Here is a 23,935-nt window from a genome sequence, read left to right on the forward strand (position 1 = left end):
TGAATGACTTCAAGGAAGGTGAATGTTGTTAGTTGGGCAGGGGGTGGGATGTGCCAGGGGACAGTTTGAGGGGAACAAGCTGGAATACCATGCAGAAGAGTTGAGGATGGGAGGAAGGAGAAGGTGGGAGCCTGAGGAAGCTGGGGGCTGCAGCTCTCCCTGTGGATGTGGGTACAAGAGGGCAGCGTGGCTGTGGGAGAGCTGCAGAGGAGAGCTGTTTCATGTATATTACTATATTCTAAATGCCAAACCCTTAAGTTTTCTACCCTGTGATATTGCACACTTTTAATCAAATTACACACCCCTAATTTCAGTGCTATCAATCAATTTTGGAAGCCTTTTCCAAGGCCTCATGTCCAATGCAGTGCTCTCCTGGGGGTCAGAGTCTGTCAGCACACAAAGTCTAAAATTCTCAACATCCAGAACTCCAGCAGAGAAGCGCTAGAAACCAAACTGAGAAACTGGGACAGCCCCAGCAGCAAGAGTTTTAATTGTAAAACTGCAGAAAAATAGATTGTTTCCACGTTTGTTTTTTTTGTTTTTTTTTTTTTTTTTTTTTTGGGAGAATTCAAGCCCACGTGCAGGTAGGGGCTGTTTTCAGCAGTCCTGCTCATTCCTGGCTGCTGACTGAAGGTGAGGGGAGCCAGACCTGGGTTGCTTTTGAATTGCAAATGGAGAGATTGGCCATGAAGCTGCTCTGTTACACAAACTTTGCAGCTACCAGCATGTCCAGCACAGTAATCACTGTACTCAACAGCACGTTCTCCTGCTGCAAGCTTGGTTTGAGTTTTCTATCACAGCGCAGCGTCTTGCAAATGAATCCTTCCCCGCTCCTTTCAAAGCTTGTGTTTTGTTGCCTCTCAGTCAAAATTATCTGCTCCTTTTAATTACCACCTGCTCTACTGTTTGAAACTTGGCACAGCATGCAGTAGTGAAGGAATTTCTAGTCCAGATTGACTCTCCTGGAAAAAATTCGCACAGAAATCGGGGAAATAAGTGAATTTTCTGAAAAGCAGAGTGAGCCTCTCTTGTGGGAGAGATAGGGAGTCAGGATTTAAGTAAGGATTAGACAGTTCCTGCTTTCAAAAGTGACAGCTGAGTAGGAACTACTCCTTCCACACACAGCGATGAGCAAGTGCTCATGTGCTTTGTGGAATATTTAATTATGGCTCATTGCCTGCTCTGCAGATCAGGTAAGCCATCATGTGGAATGCATTTGAGAGCATTTCCACCAGCTTCATGTGAGGCTGTTCCTGCTGAAGGCTCACAAATGTCATTCAGGGCTTCTTCCTGGAAGGCCTGAGGAAGTATTAGTGCCTGCTGCTTTTGCCAGACTTGAAAACACAGAGGCTTGTGTTCAGTCCTCAAAGCATTCTGCTCAATTGCAATGCTTAAAAATGAAAAGAGATGAGAAATTACTCATGCTTCTCTGTGCAGATGTGTGCTGGTGAGAAGGAAAGTGATCTCCTCTGGCTGGAACTCCAAGGAGTAATCTCCTTTCCAGGTCAGGGAATTTCCCACAGGAGCAGTTTGTAGACTGCTGCTCTGAGAGAGCGTTGTGGTAAACTGTGTGTTTTCTGCAGCCAGTGAGACCTGATGCACTTTGCTGCAGGACTTTGAATTTTTTTTCATTTTTTCAGGAAACATGCATGCGTTGTTGTGGAAGACCACAGCTGACTTTTATCTCGGGCTCCTCACAAAGAAAGAAAAAAAAAATCAGCCATGAACGAGAATTGAAATGAAAAGACTTTTGGGTTGTAATGAGTATTTCTTGGTTGTGAATTCTGAAGGGGCTTAGAACAGGTGTAAGAACCTTTCCCAGAGTGACATCTCATGGATACAAACACCAGAGTCCTGACAGGACTGCCAGAGGGAATCATGCACAGTTAGCTGCTGGATGTGTGCACGCATGGCTGCCCCCCTACCCTTCAGCCCCAGAGGCAGCAAAACAGCTCTGCTCTGAGAAAAGAGGAAGGAGGAGGAAGGAAAAGAGTATTTAAAGGTAGCTGGAGTAAGTGACTGTCTGGAAGCCTGTCTGCCCATCCCTGAGCAGCTGTGACACTGCTCCTGTGATGCCTTTTGAGGGCTACCTAAAAACAGAGACAGACAAAATTAAGGGAGTAAAAAGCAGTTCTATTTATTGAAGGGCCTTCAGGTACATCCAGGGCAGACAAAGCCCCCCAGGGGCTATACCCAAAAATGGACCATGGCTCACAGGTTTTTATGCTTTATAAGTTTAGGCCATTTGCATATTGGGGGTTAATCTTCAATTACAGCTTCAGCTAATAAAGTAATTTACCCCAAGTTTGCTCTCCCCAAATCACTTTTATTTTACATTTCTTGGGGCCTGAGGCTGTGGGGTGGCCGTGGTTGCCAGGCCTGGAGAGGAATTGTTGTCTGCCCAAAATGGGAAAGCAGCAGCTCACACTGTGTGTGGAGTTTGGAGTTATGCACTAAAGAACTGCAGAATTACAAATATATGGAAATAGAAAAGCTAAAATGCTAAGGCATCACCTGAAGTACTCAGGTGCACAGAGCCATGGGAGCCTGGCCCACCAGGGAGGGATGAGAGAGCAGGTCAGAACTGAGGAGGAGATCCTAAATCCATCTCTACATTGAGGCTGTCTGAAAAACTTGGTCAGTGTGTTGTGATGGTTATGTACAGAGCAGAGCACAAAGCCTGAGTGAAGCATTTGGATTTCATGGTCTGCATAGGAAGATACAGCTCAGCTTTGGGCCAGTTCCATAAAGGGGCCTCAGATCCTGAGCACAGGGCACTGCAGAATGGGGTGGTGTTCTCTACACCTCTCTTGCAAAAGTTTCTGTCTCTGCACACCACAGAGCATTGTCAGGTCTCACCAGGGTTTGGGAAGGTTTTTTTCCTCCTCACCCATTCATGTCATTCCGAGTTCTGCTCTCCTACCCAGTCTGAGACAAGCATTTATGTTCCCTAGAATTCACAGTCCTGACCCAAAAGCTGTTTAAATTTTCAGGAATGGTTTCGCTCTGTGCAAAACCTGCCTGTCCATAGCTCTGGGTAGAACAGGGCAGGTCACAGACATCCCTTCCTAGGCTGGCAAGAGCAGCTCTTTGAGCACACCCAAGGCAGGGGATGCAGATCTCCAGGACATTCCATATTCCAGGCTAGGTTTGAAAACTCAGCTCTTAGGTTCACTTCTTCTGCCACGGGAGCCAAACCCCATATGGAGATTGTAGCACTTGCAAGAAATTTGCCCATCTTTGATGATGGGAAGAGGCTGGAATTAGCAAATCCTCTCTCTTAGCTGGAGTCTGGGGTTTTCTCTGGTGCCCACAATGCCCTGATTTCCCTCAGATGCTGATGCCCACAGGAGCCTGGCCAGACATGTGGCTCTGGACTTCCTGCACCATATTAAGAGGTAATAGAGGTGCCAATGTTACAGAGACAAGCCAGAACTGCAGCCAGTTCTCTGGGAATTTACTGTGCATCTTTTTTTCTCTACTGGTTTTGGATATGAATACAAGAAAAGCCACTGCTTGGCTACTGCCTTTGATATGGAAGCAGTCTGGAGCAGCAGGATTCAACTTTTATTTTCGAAGGCTAATAATTCAGGTTTTTCAAGATCATTGTGTGCCACCATATGGCATGCTTTAACTGCACAGGGAGCAGCCTCATGCTGAGTAACTCTGAGAATCCTGGAATCTGTGGAATTCTCAGCAGGCTGGGGTGTCAGGATAACCAGGGTGGGGTGTTTTGATGTCAGCACAGCTGCTGATGTGGTACTGCTGGATGGCTTTGCTGTGACACAGCTCCTTGCAGGATTGCACTTATAATTTGCACCTTCGTGGGTGAGGCTGTCACTTTAAATGTGACCGGTTTAGTTTGAAAAACATAAAAAGATCAGTGCTGAGAGTTGCAGGGATCCCAGAGGGGCAATGATTTTATTGAAAACTGTGGCTACCCCAGCTGGGCTCAGATCAGGCTGCACTTCCTCCTGCTGCCTGCCAAGGGAGGGATTGCAGGAGCTGGTATCCGTAGAGCTCAGGGAGAAGAGCTGGTATCCCTAGAGCTCAGGGAGGAGTGGTATCCCTGCAGCTCAGAGGTTTGCCTGGAGTTTCCTGGCCTGGCCCTGCTCTAACAGAGGGATCCCAGCCTCCAAGGCAGACAGGCTTTGTCTGGAGTATTTTATGTGAGCACCTTTCTGTTGGTTGGGCTGTAAAAGCCAGCACAGGATGGGAAGGTGCCAGGCAGATGTGCCAGGTGCCCCTGGGCCTGCAGGGTGAGCTCCAGGCTGCCAGGGGTGACCTGGGCTGTGTTTGCTGTGTTAAACTGAACACATGCTGCATTTATTGCACACAGAGCATGGCTGTGGCTTTACACATAATGCTGTGTATCCAAATCTCAGCAAGCGCTGGGGAGTGAAAGTGAGAATTTGTGGTCTCTGGTCAGTGTCAGAGTTGAGCTCTGTGATGAAATCCCGCATTAAGGACAGGCTTTACACATAATGAATGCTGTGTATCCAAATCTCAGCAAGCGCTGGGGAGTGAAAGTGAGAATTTGTGGTCTCTGGTCAGTGTCAGAGTTGAGCTCTGTGATGAAATCTCTTCCTGTGCATGTCCTCTACACTAAACAGACCTCCAACAATACCTGGTGACAGGGGGTTTGATGGTATCTTCACTAGGGGAAAAGAAACTAATTTAGGACAAAAGTGATTTTTCCAGTTGTTACCTGATGAGCTGTGAAGTTCTGCTTCAGCCAAGTGCTGTGAAATTATTACCTTGGAACTGCTGATTAGACTGAGCTCTGGTTTTTGCTACAGGCTCTGTGATAACAGAGAAAATGGACACCTGTTCTGGGTCTGCTCTCAGGAGACGCTTGAAAAGCTGATCCCTGGTGATGTAGCACTAAGCTCCTTGCAGATAAGCAATGGTTATCTCAGTCAAAATTATTTTTTGTTGCCCTTAAAGCAGGGTCAGGACCCTGGATTTCTGTTCAGTTACTTTGCTTTTAAACTGTCCAAATAAATATTGTTTCTGCACACTGATGCAGCTGTGTCACAACTGTTCAATTTGAAGTTTGTTGGCAGCCTCATGCTTGGCATCACCATTTCTCACCTCCTCACCTTAATTAACCTCTGAGCTAATTAACTCAGAGGTCAGTGACAGCTTGGGAATCTTTCTGCATTTCCCATCAGAGACTTGCTGCAGATCTGGACTGTGATCATACTTTGCTGTACTGTATTAAATGTGTGTAAATAATAGGTGGGGACTGCTAAGTAAATACTTAGAATGTGAATATATTGCATGACACCAGAGGAATACACATAAAGGGAGTTTTTCTAGGCTCCTTATTTTCAGTTTCAATGGAAGTATGAGTTGTTAATGCAGTGACTTGGATCAGGCATCAGAAAGTTAATTTGTATTCTCACTAACAGCTACAGGATTGCTTCATTTAATTCCTTGCTTTTACTTTAAAGGTTTGCTTCTGCATTGCATCTAATTTTATGTACTGTTCAGCAGCTGTGAAAAATTAGCTTAGTCCCATCTCTGCCCTTCCACTACAGAGAGGCTTTTTTGTTTGTTTTTGTTCCTTTTTTCTTTTTAAATTCATGTGCTCCCACTTTTTTTTTTTTTGTACGCAGTGATGATGTGGCCTTAGAATCAGCATGTTTGGAAAGTTGGACTGGCAGAAACAACCCCACCACCAAAAAAAAATAAATTTCCAAACATTTATTCTCATCAGAGCAGCTTGCTGAACCTATTTGCTTTCCAGGTGTGGAGTTCATGCAGTGGGTGAAAGAAACAGGGCTGGGATGAGCATTCCCTGGGACTATACTGGAAGTAGATGCAGCTCAGACTGTACCTGTGTTACTCCATTGTGCAGTTTACTCACAGTGTAATGTTCAAAAGGCATTGATTTATGTTTTATTTCTTTGTTAATAATAGTAAAAAGCATTAGTACAGTGCTAGGTTGGTAGCTTTTTGGAGGGTTTTTTGGCTTTAAAATCCAAATTTCACCTTCTAAAGCTGGAATGTCTCTATTTTGCATTCCTATTATATACTGAGCTTCTCTTTTGGTTCTGGACACATAAATATGGTCACTTGTTGCTTTTACCTGAATGGAAATGGTGTTCCCCGTGTTGGTTTTACCTATAAAAAATGCTATAAAATGCTTTTACCTGAATGGAATTGGTGTTCCCCATACTGGTTTTACCTTTTCCTATAAAAATGCTGAGGGGTCCTGAGCTGCTCAGGAGCTCACTCTGCGCTGTTCTGGGCTGGTTCTTTTTCCCCCAGGCATCACAAGGGAGCTGCAGGGTGCTGTGTGGGGTAAGGCTCTGAAGGAATGGCCCTTCTTGCGTTCCAGAGAACCTCTCCTGCCCCATGAAACTCCATCTCAAGTGCAGGAGGAGATGCAAGCTGGTGGATTTTATGGCTGGTGTGGGTGTGCATTTTTTTTGTGACAAACAGTTGAAAATGTCCTTGCAAGTTGTGGATCCAAAAAGCTGTTTGAAGGACAGAGGAGGTGTTTTGTATGGAACTGTCTAGCCAAGGTTCTGGTGCCTCAGTTCATGCCTCCTGGCAGCTGTCTGGGCTGAAACCAACTGACTACTTCCATGTCTGCTTTTTCTCCAGAATTTAGCTCAAAATGTTGTTGTTTTATAGGTTTGGACTAGACTGTGTGTACAGGTCTGAGCCACCATTCAGAAAAAGCCCCAAGTATAATAAATTCAAGATGCTCACAGGGGCATAGTTACAAACAAAATTCAGTTGGTGTGACTGTGGATATATTATTTATTGCTATGCATTATTAATGACCTTGTAACACACCAGTGACAGCAAATCAGAGCCAAAAGGGAATAAAAAAGGACATAAATAGTTGAAATAAATAATGTATCTGCTTTCAGGTCATGAGTCCATCATTTCAGCAGTAGTGGGGTTTTTTGGTTCGTTTTTCTCTCTTTGTAGTTCAGTACTGCTTGTTTTTATTTGATCACTTACCTTCTGCTACTAGATTAGTTAGAGAAGGCTGTGTGCTGCTTTTGTAATTAGATGATGAATTAATTCTTCCCCTTCCTTCTGGCTGTGTTTTGGATTTCGATTATCGGAGTAGCCTGGCTACTGATTTCAGTAATTCTTCAATTATTTACCTGTGACACACAAGCTGGCAGCATGCAGAGACCCTTTTTTGGGTTTTTTGAGTGTCTGACACCTCTGACCTCTTGCTGGACAAAGCTTAGGAGACAGCTTGAGGAACCACTCCCCTCTTCTTGGTGGGCACACCTGGGTGAGCACAGCTGAGCTACGAATTCTGTGCCTTGGAAAGACATTTTCAGTTGCAGATTCCTGCAGCACTCCGGGTATGTGACTCCTTGTCCCCTCCCTCCCAACCCTGGGGAGCTGCAGATCCAAACAGAGGGAAGTTTGGGTCTGAGTCTGAATTGGATGATCATGACATGGAAAGGCTGTGGCTCAGAGTCATCTCCATATTGGGCTCAAACATGAAGAAAGTAAGAAAAGGAAGTAAACCAAGTATTTCTTCTAAGTCCTGATTTTCTGTGGCTGCTGTAGGGTAGTGACTGGTGGGTTTTGTTGCCTAAAGCAATTAATTTCTTCCCCCAAGTGTGTGCCATGGCTGGCAGCAGATGAATTTCTCAGACTGGCTCAGGTGCAGGTGCACAGGTCAGTGCTGTGGGTGCTGCTCTGAGCAGCTGCTGATTTACAGGAGCAGCTTCTCTCCTGTTCTCTGCTGCACAGACATGAAAGCTTTATTCACACAGGGCTCTATGTGAATGAACGAGTGAGAAAAGGAGCTGGACAGCATTTAGGTGGTTGCAAGGCTGGGTCCCTGTAGTAAGAGCTTTTTAATACCTCATTCCTTGATAAAATTCCTGGCCTTTGCTGAAGAGCTTTTAAAATCAACTTCCAGATGTTAAAATATTCAGTTTATGCTTGATGGGGCTGACTGTTGTCAGATCACATTTCTGCTTTTAGAATTCAGTTCTTGCTTTGATCAGCAGCACAGAGTGATCAGGTACATTTATTATTCCGCAGATATGAGCTGGCAAGAGATTTTTCATGCATCAGCTCTGATAGAGGGAAAACAGGCAAGGCAGGAGCTATGACAATGGGGAAGAGGATTGCATCTTGCTCCCCAGTGGGTTTGTCCAAAAGTAAGCAGAAAGGCTTGGAAACTCAGGCAAAAGTGTGAAACTCAGTGCTTCAAAGTGTAGACAGAGCATATCTTCAGTTCTCTGATGGTAACAGGTAATTTTGTGACTCAATCACTGCTGCAAACACAGAAGAAGGGGAACACACATTCACAACACTCTCTGTATATCCAGCGCTCACTCTTTAAAGAAATCAAATTTATTGGTTGTATCAGTGAACAGAATAGAAGTCTGAAAAGTACACATTTGATTTTAAACCTTATGTTAGTTGTTAGGTGTTCATGTTATGCAGGCAGAAGTGTTTCTCTGGGTGGGATGTGAGACAAGAGCTTCTCTTGGAAATAGAATTTTCCTGTAAGAAGGTCAGTCTGAGTTTTCTGCCAGAAGAGGAGGAGGCAGGAAGATGATTCTTGAACTATTCAGGTGTTTCTGAATTACCTTCTACAAGATTTTTTGCCAGCTCTTGTTGAAGAGCTTGTGATAGTTGTGATAGAGGCAGTGGACCAAATAAACCTCAACACAGTGCAAAGGGCTCTCTGTTGGCTCGTGATTTGCACTAGAAAGTTGGTAGTAACTGAAATACCAGTTTCACTTTATTTTATTATTAATTAACAGTTAAAAAAAAAAAAACCTCAACCAATCACCAAAGCAGCAAAACAAAGAAAAACCCAGGCACAATAGGTTCAGAATTCAATCTGTTTGGCTGCTCCTTTTCCTGGAAGCACTGAGATCCTGCCAAGGTAACTATATTTAAATTTAATTGAAAATACTTAGAATGCAATAGCAGCAACTCTAGTGAGTGATCAGCACTCTACAGAACTGGTACTCATTGCTTGTCTTAATGTCAGTGCAGCAGTGAGGCATGTGTGTGGGTTTTTAATTTTTTTTTTTCATGGAAGGCCACAGAAAACCACATGGAAAAAATTCCCTCTTTCAAAATTGCTGGGAATTTCGGGAAGGGGTCAGCAGGCACTTGTGGATTTTAAAGCAGTGCAAGTGCTCCATCTACAGCTCAGAGTACCTCCTGAGATCATTGTGCACTACACTCAGAATCCTTTTCTTTAGAATCTTAATTAAGATTAATTAATCTTAATTTACCACACTGCTAAAATCTCCATCAGTGAGCTCACCAGTGTGCCTCTGAGTAGTCAGCTTCCAACAGAAACTTGTGTCACCCACTATAAAATCAACTTCTTTTTTTTTTTTTTTTTTTTTTTAAGAATTGGGCTGGTTTATTCAGTCAGAAAGGGCTGGTGGCAGAGAGGAAAAAAAAAAAAAAAGCTGCAAATTTGAAGTCAGATGTTGATGTGAGGGGAAATGCTGATGTGATGCTCCAAAATAATGTTATACATGTAAGCTGAGGTGGGCAAATGGATGATGATCTGCAACACTAACTGTGGGGAGGTTTGAACAGCAGGGTGGGAGAGTGAAAACCCAACTAATTTCACGGGATTTGGATCCATTAGGAAATGAGATTCTGCAAAAGTGGCTCTGGTATCAATATACTGGCCTTGGGGACTCAGGTGAGACCTTTCAAACCAGTAGTCAGTGATGTTGGCACAAATAACCACAAGACTCAAGAGGCCAAGAGCAGCCACTACTTTGAGACTTTTTTGAAAGACCCCAGAGATGGGCTGTGAAAACACAGCAATGTGTCCTTACAGAGATCTGAATGGAGCAGCAAGAACGACTTTTCCCAGAAAATCCCACCAGTGTGGCTCCATCCAGGGTCAGAAGCACATTCCTGGATCAGAAGTAGGAATAATTCACTCAGCAGGGATAACTGCTGAGGTTCCACTCTGCACAGGATGCCTCCCAGACCCAAGGTGCCACCACCCAGCAACCGTGGCTGCAACTGGGCCCTTTGACAAGCGCCTCCTGCAAACTGACATCAGGAACCTGGGCTGGTGAGTTTGGTTTTCCAGGGAAAAAGCTGGCATTGTTGTTCAGAGACCTGTGGCCCTGAGTGGCCAGCTGTCTGCCGAAATTCCGAACGGCGCAGGATGCCTCCCAGACCCAAGCTGCCACCAGTGCCAAATCAGGCCAATTTGAGAGAGCCAAACAGCTCCTGCAAACTGGAATTAGATAACTGGGCTGGTGAGTTTTCCTTTCCATGCAAAATTCTGACTTTGGAGTTCAGGGGCCTGAGGCCCGGAGTGGCCAGCTGCGTGCTGAGGTTCCTCACGACGCAGGATGCCTCCCACACCCAAGCTGCCACCATCAAGAACTCAGGCTGCTTTGAGAGAGCCAAGCACCTCCTGCAAACTGACATGAGAAACCTGGGCCTGAAAGTTTTGCTTTCCAGGGTGAAGTCTGACGTTGGTGTTCAGGGGCCTGTGGCCCTGAGTGGCCGTCTGACAACTGAAGTTCCTCAGGGTGCAGGATGCCTCCCAGACCCAAGCTGTCATCACTGCCAACTCAGGCTGCTTTGAGAGAGCCAAACACCTCCTGCAAACTGGCACCAGGAACCTGGGCTGGTGAGTTTTCCTTCCCAGGCTAAAGGCTGGCCTTGTTGTTCAGGGGCCTGTGCCCCATGGTGCCCAGCTGCCTGCTGAGGTTCCACATGGCACAGGATGCCTCCCAGACCCCAGCTGCCACCAGCACCAGCTCAGTCTTGTTTGACAGTGCCAAGTGCCTCCCACTAATTAACATCAGGAACCTGGGCTGACGAGTTTTGTTTCCCAGGGAAAAGGGCCGGCGTTTGTTTTCAGGGGCCCGTGCCCCATGGTGGCCAGCTGCCTGCTGAAATTCCAAATGGTGCAGGTGCCTCCCAGACCCAAGGTGCCACCACTGCCAACTGTGGCTGGTTTACAGTGCCAAGTGCCTCCTGCAAACTGACATCAGGAGCCTGGGCTGCTGAGTTCTGTTTCCCTGTGAAAATGCCAACTTTGCTGTTCAGGTACTCGTGGCCCTTAGTCGCCTTGGGGGCTGCCAGCAGCCACTAATAATAGTAGTAGTAATAATAATCATCATCATCATCATAACAATAATAATAAAATTTTATGTAAATAAATATACTCATTAATAATAATAATAATAAATAAAATATTCATAACAAAATAAGGCATTATTTCTACAGGGAAAAAAATATACACAATCCTGAGCACAACTTAAATACTGTTCAATTTGAGGACATGCAGCAAAACATTTGGGAAAATGTCCCTAACTCATTAAGCTTTATTAGCTGAAGATGGCAAAATTGTTTTTTAAAAAAGCAGGATATATGCTAGGAATCTATGTGCTATACTTATAAATCTTTAAAATATCACCTCTACTGCTATACCTTCCATCAATCTTGTGCAGTAGATTGGAGTAGCTGGTATTTTAAGATTTTTCTAAAGGGACAACTCAAACGCTGGTATTTAGAAAGTCTGCCGATATAGGTGAAGGAGTCACTGACACAATGCAGTTGGCTTTTGTTAAATTATGGAAAATAAGGCACGTGTTCAGAAAAGCTCAGCAAGGAGCTCCTTGTCCAAACATGAATTTGAAACCAGAGGGAAGCTCCTGGGAGATCAGGGGTGCCTTGAGAGCTAAAATTACTCTTGAGGGTTTTTTTATGGGACATCATGCTTGTCAATGCAGTGTAACTTTGAGGAATTATAGGTTTGGGATAAGAGCAACACTGAGTGTAGACATAAACAGCTCACAAAATCCTTGTTGCTTGTACCTTGATATATGTTACTGTAATATATAAAAATGCTATATATAAAATAATATATTACTATTAAATAATGTTACTGTATTGCTGGGGCAAGTGTTAAAAGAATTAAAACACAGTTAGCAAAGTTTTAGTAGTAATAATTAGTGGGAATCCCTACCAAAAATGTGTTTGAGATTCTTTTCCCCTGTGCTATTTGGTGCTTTCCTGGAGGTCTGGAAGCAATTGTGGGGGCAGCTGCTGAGCAGCAGTGAATCACACACCAAATCCTGAGGCCTCTTTCTGCAGGGGAACCACAGAAAGCTTTTGGTAACTGTGCACATTTAGGAATCTAAAACACAAAAACTTCAAGGAAACAGAGGCTGAATTCCTGAGCCAACAAGGAGTTTTGGGGATTGTTGTGGACAAAGCAGCTCATAACGAATTCTCAGTGGGTTGGGTGGAAGGATGCCTGTGGAGCTTGATGGTATAAGAGGCAAATACTTTTTGCCTTTTATAAGGGTGGATGAGGGTGGATCTACAGAAATACACATGCACATAAACGTGTTTTCTTGATGCAGGGTTGATGAAATTGAAGGCATCCAGTTCTGGTGCCAAGCTTTCATTTTATTTATTAAATATCCCAAAAAAATTTTAAAAACACTCAACCAAGCAAAGGAGAGAATATCAAAAGAACAGTTTAAAGGCTAAGGGAAATACTTTGATGTCTGGAAGTATCTACTGTGTATTTATTGTAGTAAATAAACACCTAGATGGAGGGAAAAGGTTGGAGAATAAGAAGCCAAGAGTGGAGACCAGCTCTTCCAGCAGAGGAAGGAGACCAATGTGTGGTGGAAACTTCCCCCGGAAAAGGGGAAGGAAAAAAAAATACACCTTTACTGCAGAAAAATAATTTTAAGGAAACAAAGCAGGTTCTCTGTTCCATTGTGTCTTTTAGGAGGAAGCCAAAAGCTGAGTACAGGTGGAATGGTGAGAAATCCAGCAGCCTTGGGTGAGAGCACTGAGCTGTGGCACTGCTGAGATGTCACAGCGCATCCTGGTCCTTCCCTCTCATCTCTGTGAGCTGGAAAAGGTCAATCATTTCTTGGCATTCTCAGTGGTATTGCCAGGGAGTGCTTCACACACCCTCACACCCTGCAGGCTCATCAGATCCTCAGCAAATCCACATCCCCAGGCACAGCCCCGTGGCCAGGCAGTTTCTGAGTCTCCAGGTGTATTTGTGCTCAGGTGTAGCAACACTAGTGAGAGGAGGGGAATTCTGATCATGTTTCCTGTTGCCCAGGAGCAGGAGAGGACCCTGCTGTAACATCATCAGGTGCATTGCAGAGTTCTTTGTTCCAGCTCCTCACACAGAAAAAAACCTGCTCTTGCTCCTCACCAATCTCCAAGCTGGCTAATAAGGAACAAATTCAATGTATTCCAAGAATAAGGCAATCTTTCTTTGCAGTGGTCTTAATAAAGTCTAGGCAGCAATAAACCCTGGCAATCAGAAGCAATTTTCACAGTGCCCCAGTTAGGGAATAGGGAATGCTGCTCAATTACCTGGGTTCCAAGGAGCAGCCAGCATACATGCTGCAGTCAGAAAGGGACTGGGGGAAAGGTCTTTATCTTCAAGGCAGTGAAGATCCACATGTTGACTCCAAATAGATGGATTTTATATATATAGATATATATACAATCCATCTGTGTGGTATAATCTATAAGCAGTACTCATAGCTGGATAAATATATGTCTTGGTTTGAAAAGCCAGGTGTCTGCTAAGGAAAGCAGGAGCCTCCCTTGAAATGGAAAATGCAAACCCCCTCCCTCTGAATTATTATGATTTTGAAATTAAGGGGCTCAGGCAAAGACAGGGGAATAGGAATAACAGTTCTTTACTAGGAAAACTAAAAATACAAATGTACTGGTACAAAAAAGAAAACAAACCACTGCCAGAGCCAGAACCTGCCCTGACCCCTGTGTGTCAGGGTGGGGGCACAGTCCCATCCCATGGAGGCTCAGCCCTCCTGCAGTGCCAGCTGTGCTTCTGCTGGAGCAGGGATCCTGCACAAGGCTGCAGTTTTCCTCTGCAGCTCCAGGGCTGCTGGAGATGGGCCTGCTCTTCCTCTGGGAATGCAGGGCAGGAGAAAGCTGCTCCTCTGGGAATGCAGAGGCCAAAGGCTGCTGTGCTGTTCCAGGCTCAGATTGTATCCAGGTAGGAATGCCTGGCTCCTGCCCTGGGCGGAGCATCTCCCCATGGGATGCTGGAATTTGATCAGCCCTGCAGGGACACTCAGTGGCCATGGACAGCAGAGATCTGCTGGAGGGAGGATTGGCTGTGGGAGAGATAAAGAAAACTGCCCCATGAACAGAGGATAAGTGCCCCAGCTCTGACAGATGGCAATAAAATACACCCATTTCCAACCTAAGACCTTATAGTTATGTGGCAAAGAGATGGGTAGAGTATATGGACAGGAATTTCCTTGTGGGTAGCTTTGAATGTTGGGATTTTTACACTGTCACTGCTAGCCAAGGTGGAAGCATGAACTGTAAATCCAGTGTCAGAATTAATATTCTGTGGTGACTTGCAAGGCTGTTTTGGGGAATTGCAGGCTTGGGGAAGGTCAGTTCCTGGAGGAACCTTGTGCTTTGTGTCCCATTGGCCATTGCTGAATTAGGGATGGCAGACTGGAGAGGTTTGACTGCAGAGGGTACAGGTTTAACTCCTTCCCTGGGGTGCAGAGGCTGCAGATCAGGCTGCACCTTGTTGGACACAGCACGTGCAGATGTGTGCCAGAGGCACCGTGCAGCTCTGGAGAGCAGTTCCAGGACTGCTGAGGGCTGGTTCTGGCTCCTCACTGAGGGTCTGCCCCTCAATCTGGGCACCTTCACCAAAGAGCAGTGGGAGGGCTGACCTGGCAAGCTGAGCACAGCCTGCAGAGAACTTCCAGCCAGAAGCCCCTGTACGGATCGAGGGGTTTCCCATGTGCTGCACACTGCAGCTGTTTGCTGGGGATGGGGTTAAATCCAGTGGCCTGGGCTCTCCAGGCAGTGCTGGCTGGTTCTTAGCACAGCACAGAGCTGGCTGCAGGCAAGGAGTGCCTGGGGATGGGGCAGGAAGGGCTGCTGCACCCAGAGCACAGCTGGGTGTGCTGTGTGCTGAACGCAGGGATGTTTTTGTACGCACAGTCACTGCCAGGTGTACCTTGTTTGGGCCAAAGCAGGAATTTGGGAGCAGGATCCCTTCAGGATTAGCACAGTGTGCATGGGTTATCCCTATCCCTCTGTCTAAGCCCTGGGGATAAGGACAGAACAACTGGTGGTGTCTGACTCTGAAGTGCATTTTAGTGACTTTTCATCTTGTTAAATCCGTGCAAGAATTCATTTTCTTTATATCCCCATACAGCTAAATGAAAGAAATCTTAAAGTCTCATTTCTTTGTTATTTGCTTTTTAGTAAGGCAGTGAAATTTTCCCTTTAAAGTAAAATACATGGAAATGGGCGGCAAGAGCAGCTCATGGCCAGGTAGGTGATTTGTTCACCTGTAGACAAAGTGCTGCCTGCCCTCATATGGCTTTTTATCTTCCCCAGAAAGAACCTAAATGGTACACAGCAAACCAGAAAGAAATGGGACAGTCTACCCATCAAAGCAACCTGTTGTATTCAGGTTAATACAATTTTTAAAAATTTTATTTAAAAAAAAGGATTCAAAACTACTTTTTGCATCCCCACTCCCCCACCAGAATTTTTTTCTCATTTATGCAGCTCTTTTGGGGTGGAGGGTGATCAGTTCTTCAGAATTAAGTATGTACAGTTACATGCTTCAATAGGTACTTCAAAAAACAAAAGGGGAGGAGTGCAAAATCCTGTTGAGGTCATAGGCATAGGACGTGTATTTATTCTTTCTGGCTGCTTCCTTTTCCCCTTTTAGTTGCCTCCTAGGATTTGGTCTCATTTTCCAAACCTGAGCAAGTTCAAACAGTCAAGTACAGGTCTCTGTAGCATTCAGCTGGGCTTCCTGTGTCAAGCCGTCCATTTTATAGCTCTTTGATTAATAAAGATGCTCTGGAAAAGAGGCTCTGAGAGTCCCACAGGAGTTTGGAATTCATTCCCTACTCTGAAAGCACTTCAGACACACCTCTGTACTTGGAAGTATTTCAGGAGGATCACTTTCCCAGTGCTTACTGTGAAGTATCAGTGTAAAACCAAATCCAATGAAGAAATGACACAAAGCTGACATAGAAACATTCTCTTAAAGTAGTAGTTGGTAGAGTTCCAAAAAAAAAAAACCTAAAAGGCAGATTTTTATAAAATATTCCTATTGTTTAACAGAAGTTCAGGGGTTACTCAAATACCATGATTAACAAGACTGGCTGGGAGGAGGAACACTTTCCTCCTCTTCCCTTCTAGCTTTTCAACAGCATCCCAACACCTGCATGCAAGAAGTGCAAAATTTATTCCAAGGAACAAACACTGATAACACCTCAGTTATCTGCCCCAAAGCAATTGACAGGAGAGACATGGGTAAAGAACAGCAGAGGTTTTATTATGTTGGATCTTGTTCAGGGAATCTCACTGTGATCTCAGTGCCATTCAGTAAAGAGAACGCCCCACACCTTGAGGCACTTGCCACAGAGTTATGGAATATTCTTGAACAGATAACAGAAAATTTGGGTAAAACCAGGTCATAATTTAAAAATGTTCTGATTCCCAAGACTGTTACTGGGTATTTACTGCTTTGTACATGTCCTTTTCATTTTCTTTATAACCCCATATAGCTAAAGGAAAGAGAAATCTTAAAGTTTCATTTCTTTGCTATTTGCTTTTTAGTAAGGCAGTGAAATCTTCCTTTTAAAATAAAAGAACAGGGCATTTCTCAAGTGTGAACTCCTCACCAAAAGGGCAAGCTGCTTGTAGCCAGAGATGGGAACAACGTCATCACTTTGCCCCAGAAGTGGCTTTTCTAGTCTGAGGGATGCAAAACCCCACTGTGACCTGTGCAATCCCCATTTTCTGATTACCATCACTCTTACCAGTCACAGGACCAGGCCATCAGTGATGTGATCAACAGCAGCTCTATTTCATTAAGCATCTCACTCCAAGATGCTTTCTGCATGGGGGTGACAAACTATTTGTCTTTCAAGGCCCATTGAGCATCTAAGAGCACACACATGCACAGATCCAAAAGAAGTGATTATTCTCTTTTTGATTGTCATTTTTGGCTGGAAGTAAATAGCAGCTTCTCAGGAAAAATGGGAAGAGTTCACATTCAGAATGATCAATACCATGTGCATTTTGACTGTACTTGAGAACACCTTACAAGTACTGCAAAGGTATAGAATCTCAGAGTATGTTTCTGGTTTCTTCCTGTATCAATTGTGAGTTAGATGACTTTTATTTCTTCATTAAAAATGAAGAGCATGGTGTCTCTTAACTGGAGACAACAAAAATATCCTCCATAGCCAGTTAGAGCTTACAATTAAAACAAAATAGGATGCAGTGTGGGTGTTCAAGTACATACATTAACTACCAGAATGAAGGAGCATATTTAAAAAAAATAATTGTAACTGGCATTTAATTTAGAAGTATGTTCTTATTCAACAAAGCATTGTAAATGTGCTGAATTTAAGAGGCAGCTTTCTTCTCAGTCTTGTGGCTCCTAACACTAATTTCGGGGGAAAAAGAAGCCAAATATGGTTCTAGATAGGAAAAAGCCTTGTTTCACAGAAAGCTGCTCCTGTTCTGAGGGCTTGAGCACGTTCTTGCTCCATCAATCTCTAAAAGGAGTAAGTGGTGTACAGCTGCTCACCACTTCTTCCTGTGCCATTCCGTGTGCTCCAGCAAGGTTGAAGTGATTTGTAGCTGAACACAAAAAGGACAACCTTAGCTGTGCTGTCTTAGCTGTTTAAAAGAGGCTAATTGACATCACATGTAATTAATTTGTTGGCAGGCATATTGTTTTTTACACTAGAAAAAAGTCCTGCTGCTGTAAGTCTGCTTATCCTTAAGTGGAGCAGTTTTGATGGGAAGCATAAGGCACCTCATCTGTAATTTCCAGACACCAGACAGACCATCTGAATTTAAAACCCCACAAAGTGGGAAATACCTAAGCTGATAAACTGTAAGTTGCTCTTAATGTGCTTTTTTTAAGAGTTTGGGCCCTTCCTTCAGCTGGCTGGAGAAGAGCTGCTTTTTCAAGAGTCACACTATTGAACAGTTTAAACACTACTGATGTCTTCTTTCAGATTCCTCCAAAACATGACAGGATTTATACCACAGCAATTCCAGAAGAATATTTCAATATTCTTATACTGAGATATGATTATTGGGTTGAAGGTCTTACAGCACAAAACATTTACCTGTATGAAAACATGGGAGGCACAAGAACCAAAGAAGTTTGGATTTCTCAAGCTGCATAGGTGACTACATTTTGTACTAGAAATCTCCTTTTAGTTCTTACATCTCAATTCTTCAGCTCCTCAGTGTTACAGGGAGCAGACTGTTAACCCTAGAGAATGGGGGAATCTGGGTTTGAGGGTTTTCTTTAAATGGTATGTTCATAGTACAGAACAATGTCAGCAGCAGCAGCATCTTTCAAAATAAATACATGAATATGAATGATAAAACTAGCCCAGGGTAATTGATCCTTGCAAGAAGAGACCTCCTTGTCTATGCACAGAATGAAAGCAAATGTAAGTGAAATATCCAGAAACCCCAAAATCAAATTAGGACTGTAATGTGTGCAAGGATAAAGGATGATCAAAGTGGGAACTAAGGCTTAAGACCTAAGAACTCTGAAGTTTTTATTGATGTGACAACACCTCTGTTTGAAGAAAAATAAAGTTAATGAAATTTACATGATGATAAACTTCCAAGCTTCAACAGATTTTTCATAAACGAAAAAAAACATTCATGAATCAGTGAACCACAACAAGAGTAAGGCCCTGCCAGTTTTGCAGACTGATTTACACTTGGAGGAGGAGGAGGAAGGGAGGGCACTTTGATTCAAGTCATAGAGGCTAAGATAAACTCAGCTGCCAAATTCTGTGTTCTGCTCACTTTGTGAGCTTAGGCATTTACATTTGGATGGGCATTTAAACTGATTGTGGTAGCTTTACATTAAGCCAAACCATCAAAAGTTGGGCAAAAAATGAAGACAGAAAATAGAAAATCAAAATAGTGCTGATTTTGTTACAAAATCAAGGGCAAACTTAACAAATCCAAGAAGTATTTTCAATTGTTTGAAAACCTGAAGATGAAACAGTGCCCCAAATTCAAGGCGTAATTTCGAGCTTTATAATGTTACCTGGAAAAATTATGTCCATCAGATGAGGTTAGGATGTATGTCTGCAATTCCCAGACTCTCAAGTTAGATCTGAGGCTAAACTGGAGCTTCATCAGTGGTGGAGGCAGCAACAGCTGAAGGAACAGGCTGTGGCTCTTCTGGAGGATTGTGAAGTTTTATTTCTGAGACACTAAATTCCATCCCGGGGTCTTTCATCTCCACCACAGGTGCAAAACACCAGTAATGCTAATTCCAGCAATCCAGATCCTATTTCATATGCAGAAATTAACCCAAAGGCAAGTAATAGAAATGCATACATCATCCCATTCAATTATTCAGCAGTTTTGCAGACACACTGGAAAAAAACCTAGCTTTCAATATAAAAATTGTCTATGAAAGAGTCTAACTTGAATTTGTCTCCATGGATCATAATTCCACATGTGCTGCTGGATCTGTAGAAGAAGAGAGAAAAATGAGCACTCAGTTTGAGCTGCCTCAGTTGGCAGATTGGTTTGAGAATCAGTAAAGCCTCCCAAGACTTTTCTTTACAAGGTACCAGTGCCTGAAGAACAATTCTCACCCACAGTGTGTAGCAGAACTTCTTTAATGGTTAAGATAAGGCCAAGCTCATAAAATTGCAGGAACAGTGAGGGCCTTTTACAGAACTGGAACAAATCTGTTCTCTGGCTTTCAGAATTAGGTTAAATTACACCAGACTTGCCCAGCAAGTTCCTTCCATCCCATGACACTCCCTGATGATTTAATTCAGCCCTCATTCAGCCCTTTGCATGGTACAAGCTCACAGTGAGGCAGGACACAGCACAAGACCAACGGGCACAGAGAAATTCACAAAGTAGAGAAAGAAAAATTACCATGTGTGTGTTGTCCTGGCATCTCAGCTGGTGTTCCCATTTCTTTTTCCTTCTGGAAATTACTCTGGAGCAGTTTGATTTCTTGATCATAGTCCTGCCATTCTGGAACTATCCTCATGGCTGCCTGCAGCTTGGGCTCTTTGGTCATTGGGTTATTACACTGCAAACAGAACAGACTGGCTACAAAAGGTTTCTGCACTCAACAGAGGTGTGCTCCCCTCTGCAGGGATCAACAACACCTGCCTGTACTTCAGCCAGAGAACAGTGCCAAGTCTCTTTCCAAATTCATAACAATGCCACTGCTCCAGGTAAGAGAAACACAGAAGCTACTGGCAAAAACTCAAGTGCTGAAAATGTGCTGAGGGAGGGAAGTGCCTCTAGAACTCATTGCTGTATTTTAATGTGCTGTAGGAATGAGGGAATCATCCTGCACTCACCAGATCAATGGTTTTTGCTCTCTTCTTCGAGGAATCATCACACCATGTTTCACACCACAGCCACTCCTGGGGGAGGGACTTAATTGGTACTTGATGGATCATGTTGTTTGGCAAATCCTGTTGTGCAGACTAAGAGTTAGTAGCTGTTTCCACAGGGTGCAGGATGGGAGGAGCTACCCCCCTCCCAAACCAACAGTATTGTGAGGGTTAACTTTTGTAAGAGTTTTCTTTTTTCCCCAATGCAAATTTAAAGTGATGAATCAACACCTCATCCCGTTCCAAACAAACACCTCTGGGAAAATCCCAAGTCCCAACCTGACAGCATAGCCCAGTAAAACAAAACAAACACAATAAAGCACACCTGATCAAGGTTGGACAGGCTGTTTGGGTCCTGGCTCAGACCCTGATACTGTCCTCTGAGTCGATCTCCAGCTGCTATCTTCCTGAACTTCTTCAGATCCACAACGTACAGAGCGCTACGTGGAGATGGTGCAATTAGTAATGACTGTAATTAGTAATTTCACTGGGGGGTAATTCTGCAGCCCCACTAGACCCCTGAGACACAATACCCTAAAGCAATCTCAGGGTGGCAGCGCAGCTATGATCAAGGCAGGAAAGCAGCTCTAACAAAGTCATGGCATGCACGAAAAAGAATTTTCAACAAATCTGTCTTAGCTTTGCTGTCATGCAGTCCCTGTTCCAACATTTCTTATTAACAAAGGAAGATGTTTATTCGTTACCACTTCAGTTCTTCATCTCTAACAGTTGCAGCATACTGAAAATAACTTCAGTGTCCCTAGTGCTTCCATAGCCCACAGAACTTTAAAGAGGCAACAGGAAACAACAAGTGGTTTTCATGCAGGGCTGCATACCTCAGCTAGTTTTCTGCCAAGTCTAAGTAGCAACAAAAACTTTACCCCTCTACTTTGAAAATAAATAAAAAAAAAAAGAAGAATTCCTCATACCTGATGTGGTATTTTCTTCCAGCTAAATGACTTGCCCAGTATCCTGATTTCCAGAACCTGTAGCCATCCATTTCCCTTCGGCTGTCACAGAATGGAGTGTATCCATAAGGAGCACCATCCAGATTAAAATCCCTCAATTCCTTTAGATCTGTGCGCACAATCTGAAGGGAAAGGACGTTTTATTTTCATTTCTAGGAGCTGGCCCTTCTAGGGTTGTTTGCAAATGCTGTACAGGATTTAATTCAAACTGAGCAAACAGATAAAGGAAGAATCACCTGATATACATGGCAGTCTTTTGCCATATATTATATATATGTAGTACAAAAACACAGCACAAAATGTGTTGTCTCCTCTGCCCTTAGAGCTGGAGCAAATAAAATAGAGCTTCAAATAACCTGATGGGGGGTGGTTTGACAGCTGAAGTGCAAAAGTGTTTCTTAATAAGCAGCAAGAATTCTCACTATACATAAACTGTGATTCTTGGTATCCCTTCCTCTCCAGTGTTTGCAGACCCTTTGGGGATGAAAGCTTTTTAATGTCTTTTTGACACAGATGTGGCACTAGCACTACTTTAAAAATACCATTCTAATGGGAAAAAAATGCCTTAATATCTCTCACAAGCAGAGAAACAAACTGTCTAAAATGACACCTGGGGAGCTGGACATCTCTCCTACTGATCCTTCAGCTTCAGTTTGACCTGGCATGGCTTCACACTGTGCACGTGCCAAACCCCCCAGGCAGTTTACACTCACTTGTTGATAATCTGTACTTCTCATTTCCTATGTACTTTTGGGAGTAGTTTGGCAGTTCTCATTGTGCACATTTCCTGCCCTTTCCACCCAGGAGTTGAGGAGTGGGCACACATGGCCCTGTGCACAAGGGATTTGCCTTCTCTTTCTCTGAAAGCCACTCAGATGTGGCCAAGTTAAAAGCAGAGGCCTGGGAGGACAGAGTGGTTGGTGACTTAGGAAAATACCGACTGGTAAGTAATCTGCAGGCCGGGAGAACAGACTGAGCTGCAAAAATGGAAGGGTGAATTGAGAATCTATTTGGCAAGCTAGCTGGAATCACAGTGAGTGAATGGGGAACCAGATAACAGTAAAGGACAGGCAAACAAAACCAATCCTGTAGAAACAGGCACAAAACCCAGCCCTCAGTGAAGCATGCCATAATTACAGAATCAACCTACAGTCACGCCTGTGAAAGGCTCAAACTTGCAACTCTTCCAACAATATGGAAATTGTATTCTAGAACTTATTAATTAAAAAGAAAAAAAGAAAAAAGATCAAATAACTCCAGCCTCTGTGTTACCTGATCAGCATCCACAAAGAGGATTTTATCAACAGCTAATGGGAAGAGCACATCTAGAAAGAGGATCTTGTAACCCCAGATGATTCGCTGCTTCTCTGTCTGTTGGTGCAGCCAGCGTGGCCATTTATACTGGACAAGCTCATACTGGAAATTGTACTTCTTGGCCATGTATGGGATGAACTCCTGCAGAGGGAGGGGAAAAAAGCAGCTTATCTCAGTTCTTTGTTCCTCTGCAGGAAAAAGAAAAGCACATTACGAGAGACAGACTTCAGTCGAAAGCACAGAACATCAGAAAATGAAATACCACAAAGAAAATTAGTTTCATTTTTAGTTCACACAGAACACTGAACAATCAATACAAATTGTAGAGGCAACTAAATATTTCAGCATTTTTGTCCACACAGTTCCTTATGAGCCATTTCATAGTGATCCACAGATGAGAATGCATTACTCAAATCATAAAAATTCACAGATAGGACAATTATTTAGGGGTGTACAAAGCAGTGTAAGTAGGAGCACATAAAATGAGAGAAGAGCATTGGGCATTGAGCATTTTTTTACTAGAAAAACTTGGCCCACTGTCACATCAGCTGACATTCCCATCTGTGAGGCTTTCTGCAGCTTTGGGTGAATTCAGGTTTAGCCAAGTGATGCTAGTGCAGCCCTGGGAAAGGGAGGGGGAAGCAGCTTGTGGCACCTTTCCCCTACCACCAAATATATTTCTAATTAGTAACAAACCTTGAATGTAGGTGATAAGTAGTTCTTCAGAAACCAAAACTTTAAAGGAGTCTTGGTGTGTTTCAGCACAGACAACATCATTATGCTATCAAAAAAAAAAAATAAATAAATAAATAAAGCAGTTACAGGAACAAGTGGCACCCATGAAAGATGAGCTGTGTAATAGATTGTAAATTGCTCTGCTACATGATTAAATTATTTGCAGTTATGTGTCAGGTAACTGAACTTCATGCATAAAGAGAAAGTGGGTAGCTTCAACCTATTGTAAATTGCTTAATTTTATCAGCAAAATTACTAAACCCCCAACATCTCTATATTTTAACTAGGCAGAGAATATGCAACCTGTTGGCTTTTACAGTTCTTTCAGAACAACAGAAGCTCAGATTCTTTCCAAAGGAACTATGACTTATTCTCTAACTTCTTGACAATACATTGGTTATATTGTAGCAAAAAAAAATTTAGGACAGCAACACACCAGCTATTAAACTAAGTCTATTTTTAATTCATGAATGTTATGCAGACAAAAGTTCCTAAGAC

General features: G+C 43.5%; 1 protein-coding gene across 1 annotated transcript in view; it reads right to left on the bottom strand.

The window, feature by feature from the left end:
* Positions 1-16,315: 16,315 nt before the first annotated feature.
* UGGT1 (UDP-glucose glycoprotein glucosyltransferase 1) overlaps positions 16,316-23,935 on the bottom strand; it is a 40,610-nt gene continuing 32,990 nt past the window's right edge. The window contains exons 35-41 of the mRNA XM_041416266.1: positions 23,399-23,483; positions 22,661-22,843; positions 21,350-21,510; positions 20,746-20,860; positions 20,385-20,501; positions 19,948-20,107; positions 16,316-19,527 (exon numbers count right to left, since the gene is read on the bottom strand). Of these exons, the coding sequence (XP_041272200.1) occupies positions 19,502-19,527; positions 19,948-20,107; positions 20,385-20,501; positions 20,746-20,860; positions 21,350-21,510; positions 22,661-22,843; positions 23,399-23,483 (847 nt within the window). The 3' untranslated portion in view covers positions 16,316-19,501. The remainder of the gene's footprint in view (positions 19,528-19,947; positions 20,108-20,384; positions 20,502-20,745; positions 20,861-21,349; positions 21,511-22,660; positions 22,844-23,398; positions 23,484-23,935) is intronic.

Source organism: Onychostruthus taczanowskii, unplaced genomic scaffold, assembly GCF_017590055.1.
Source record: "Onychostruthus taczanowskii isolate IOZ18803 unplaced genomic scaffold, ASM1759005v1 scaffold51, whole genome shotgun sequence".
Classification (NCBI taxonomy): Eukaryota; Metazoa; Chordata; class Aves; order Passeriformes; family Passeridae; genus Onychostruthus; species Onychostruthus taczanowskii.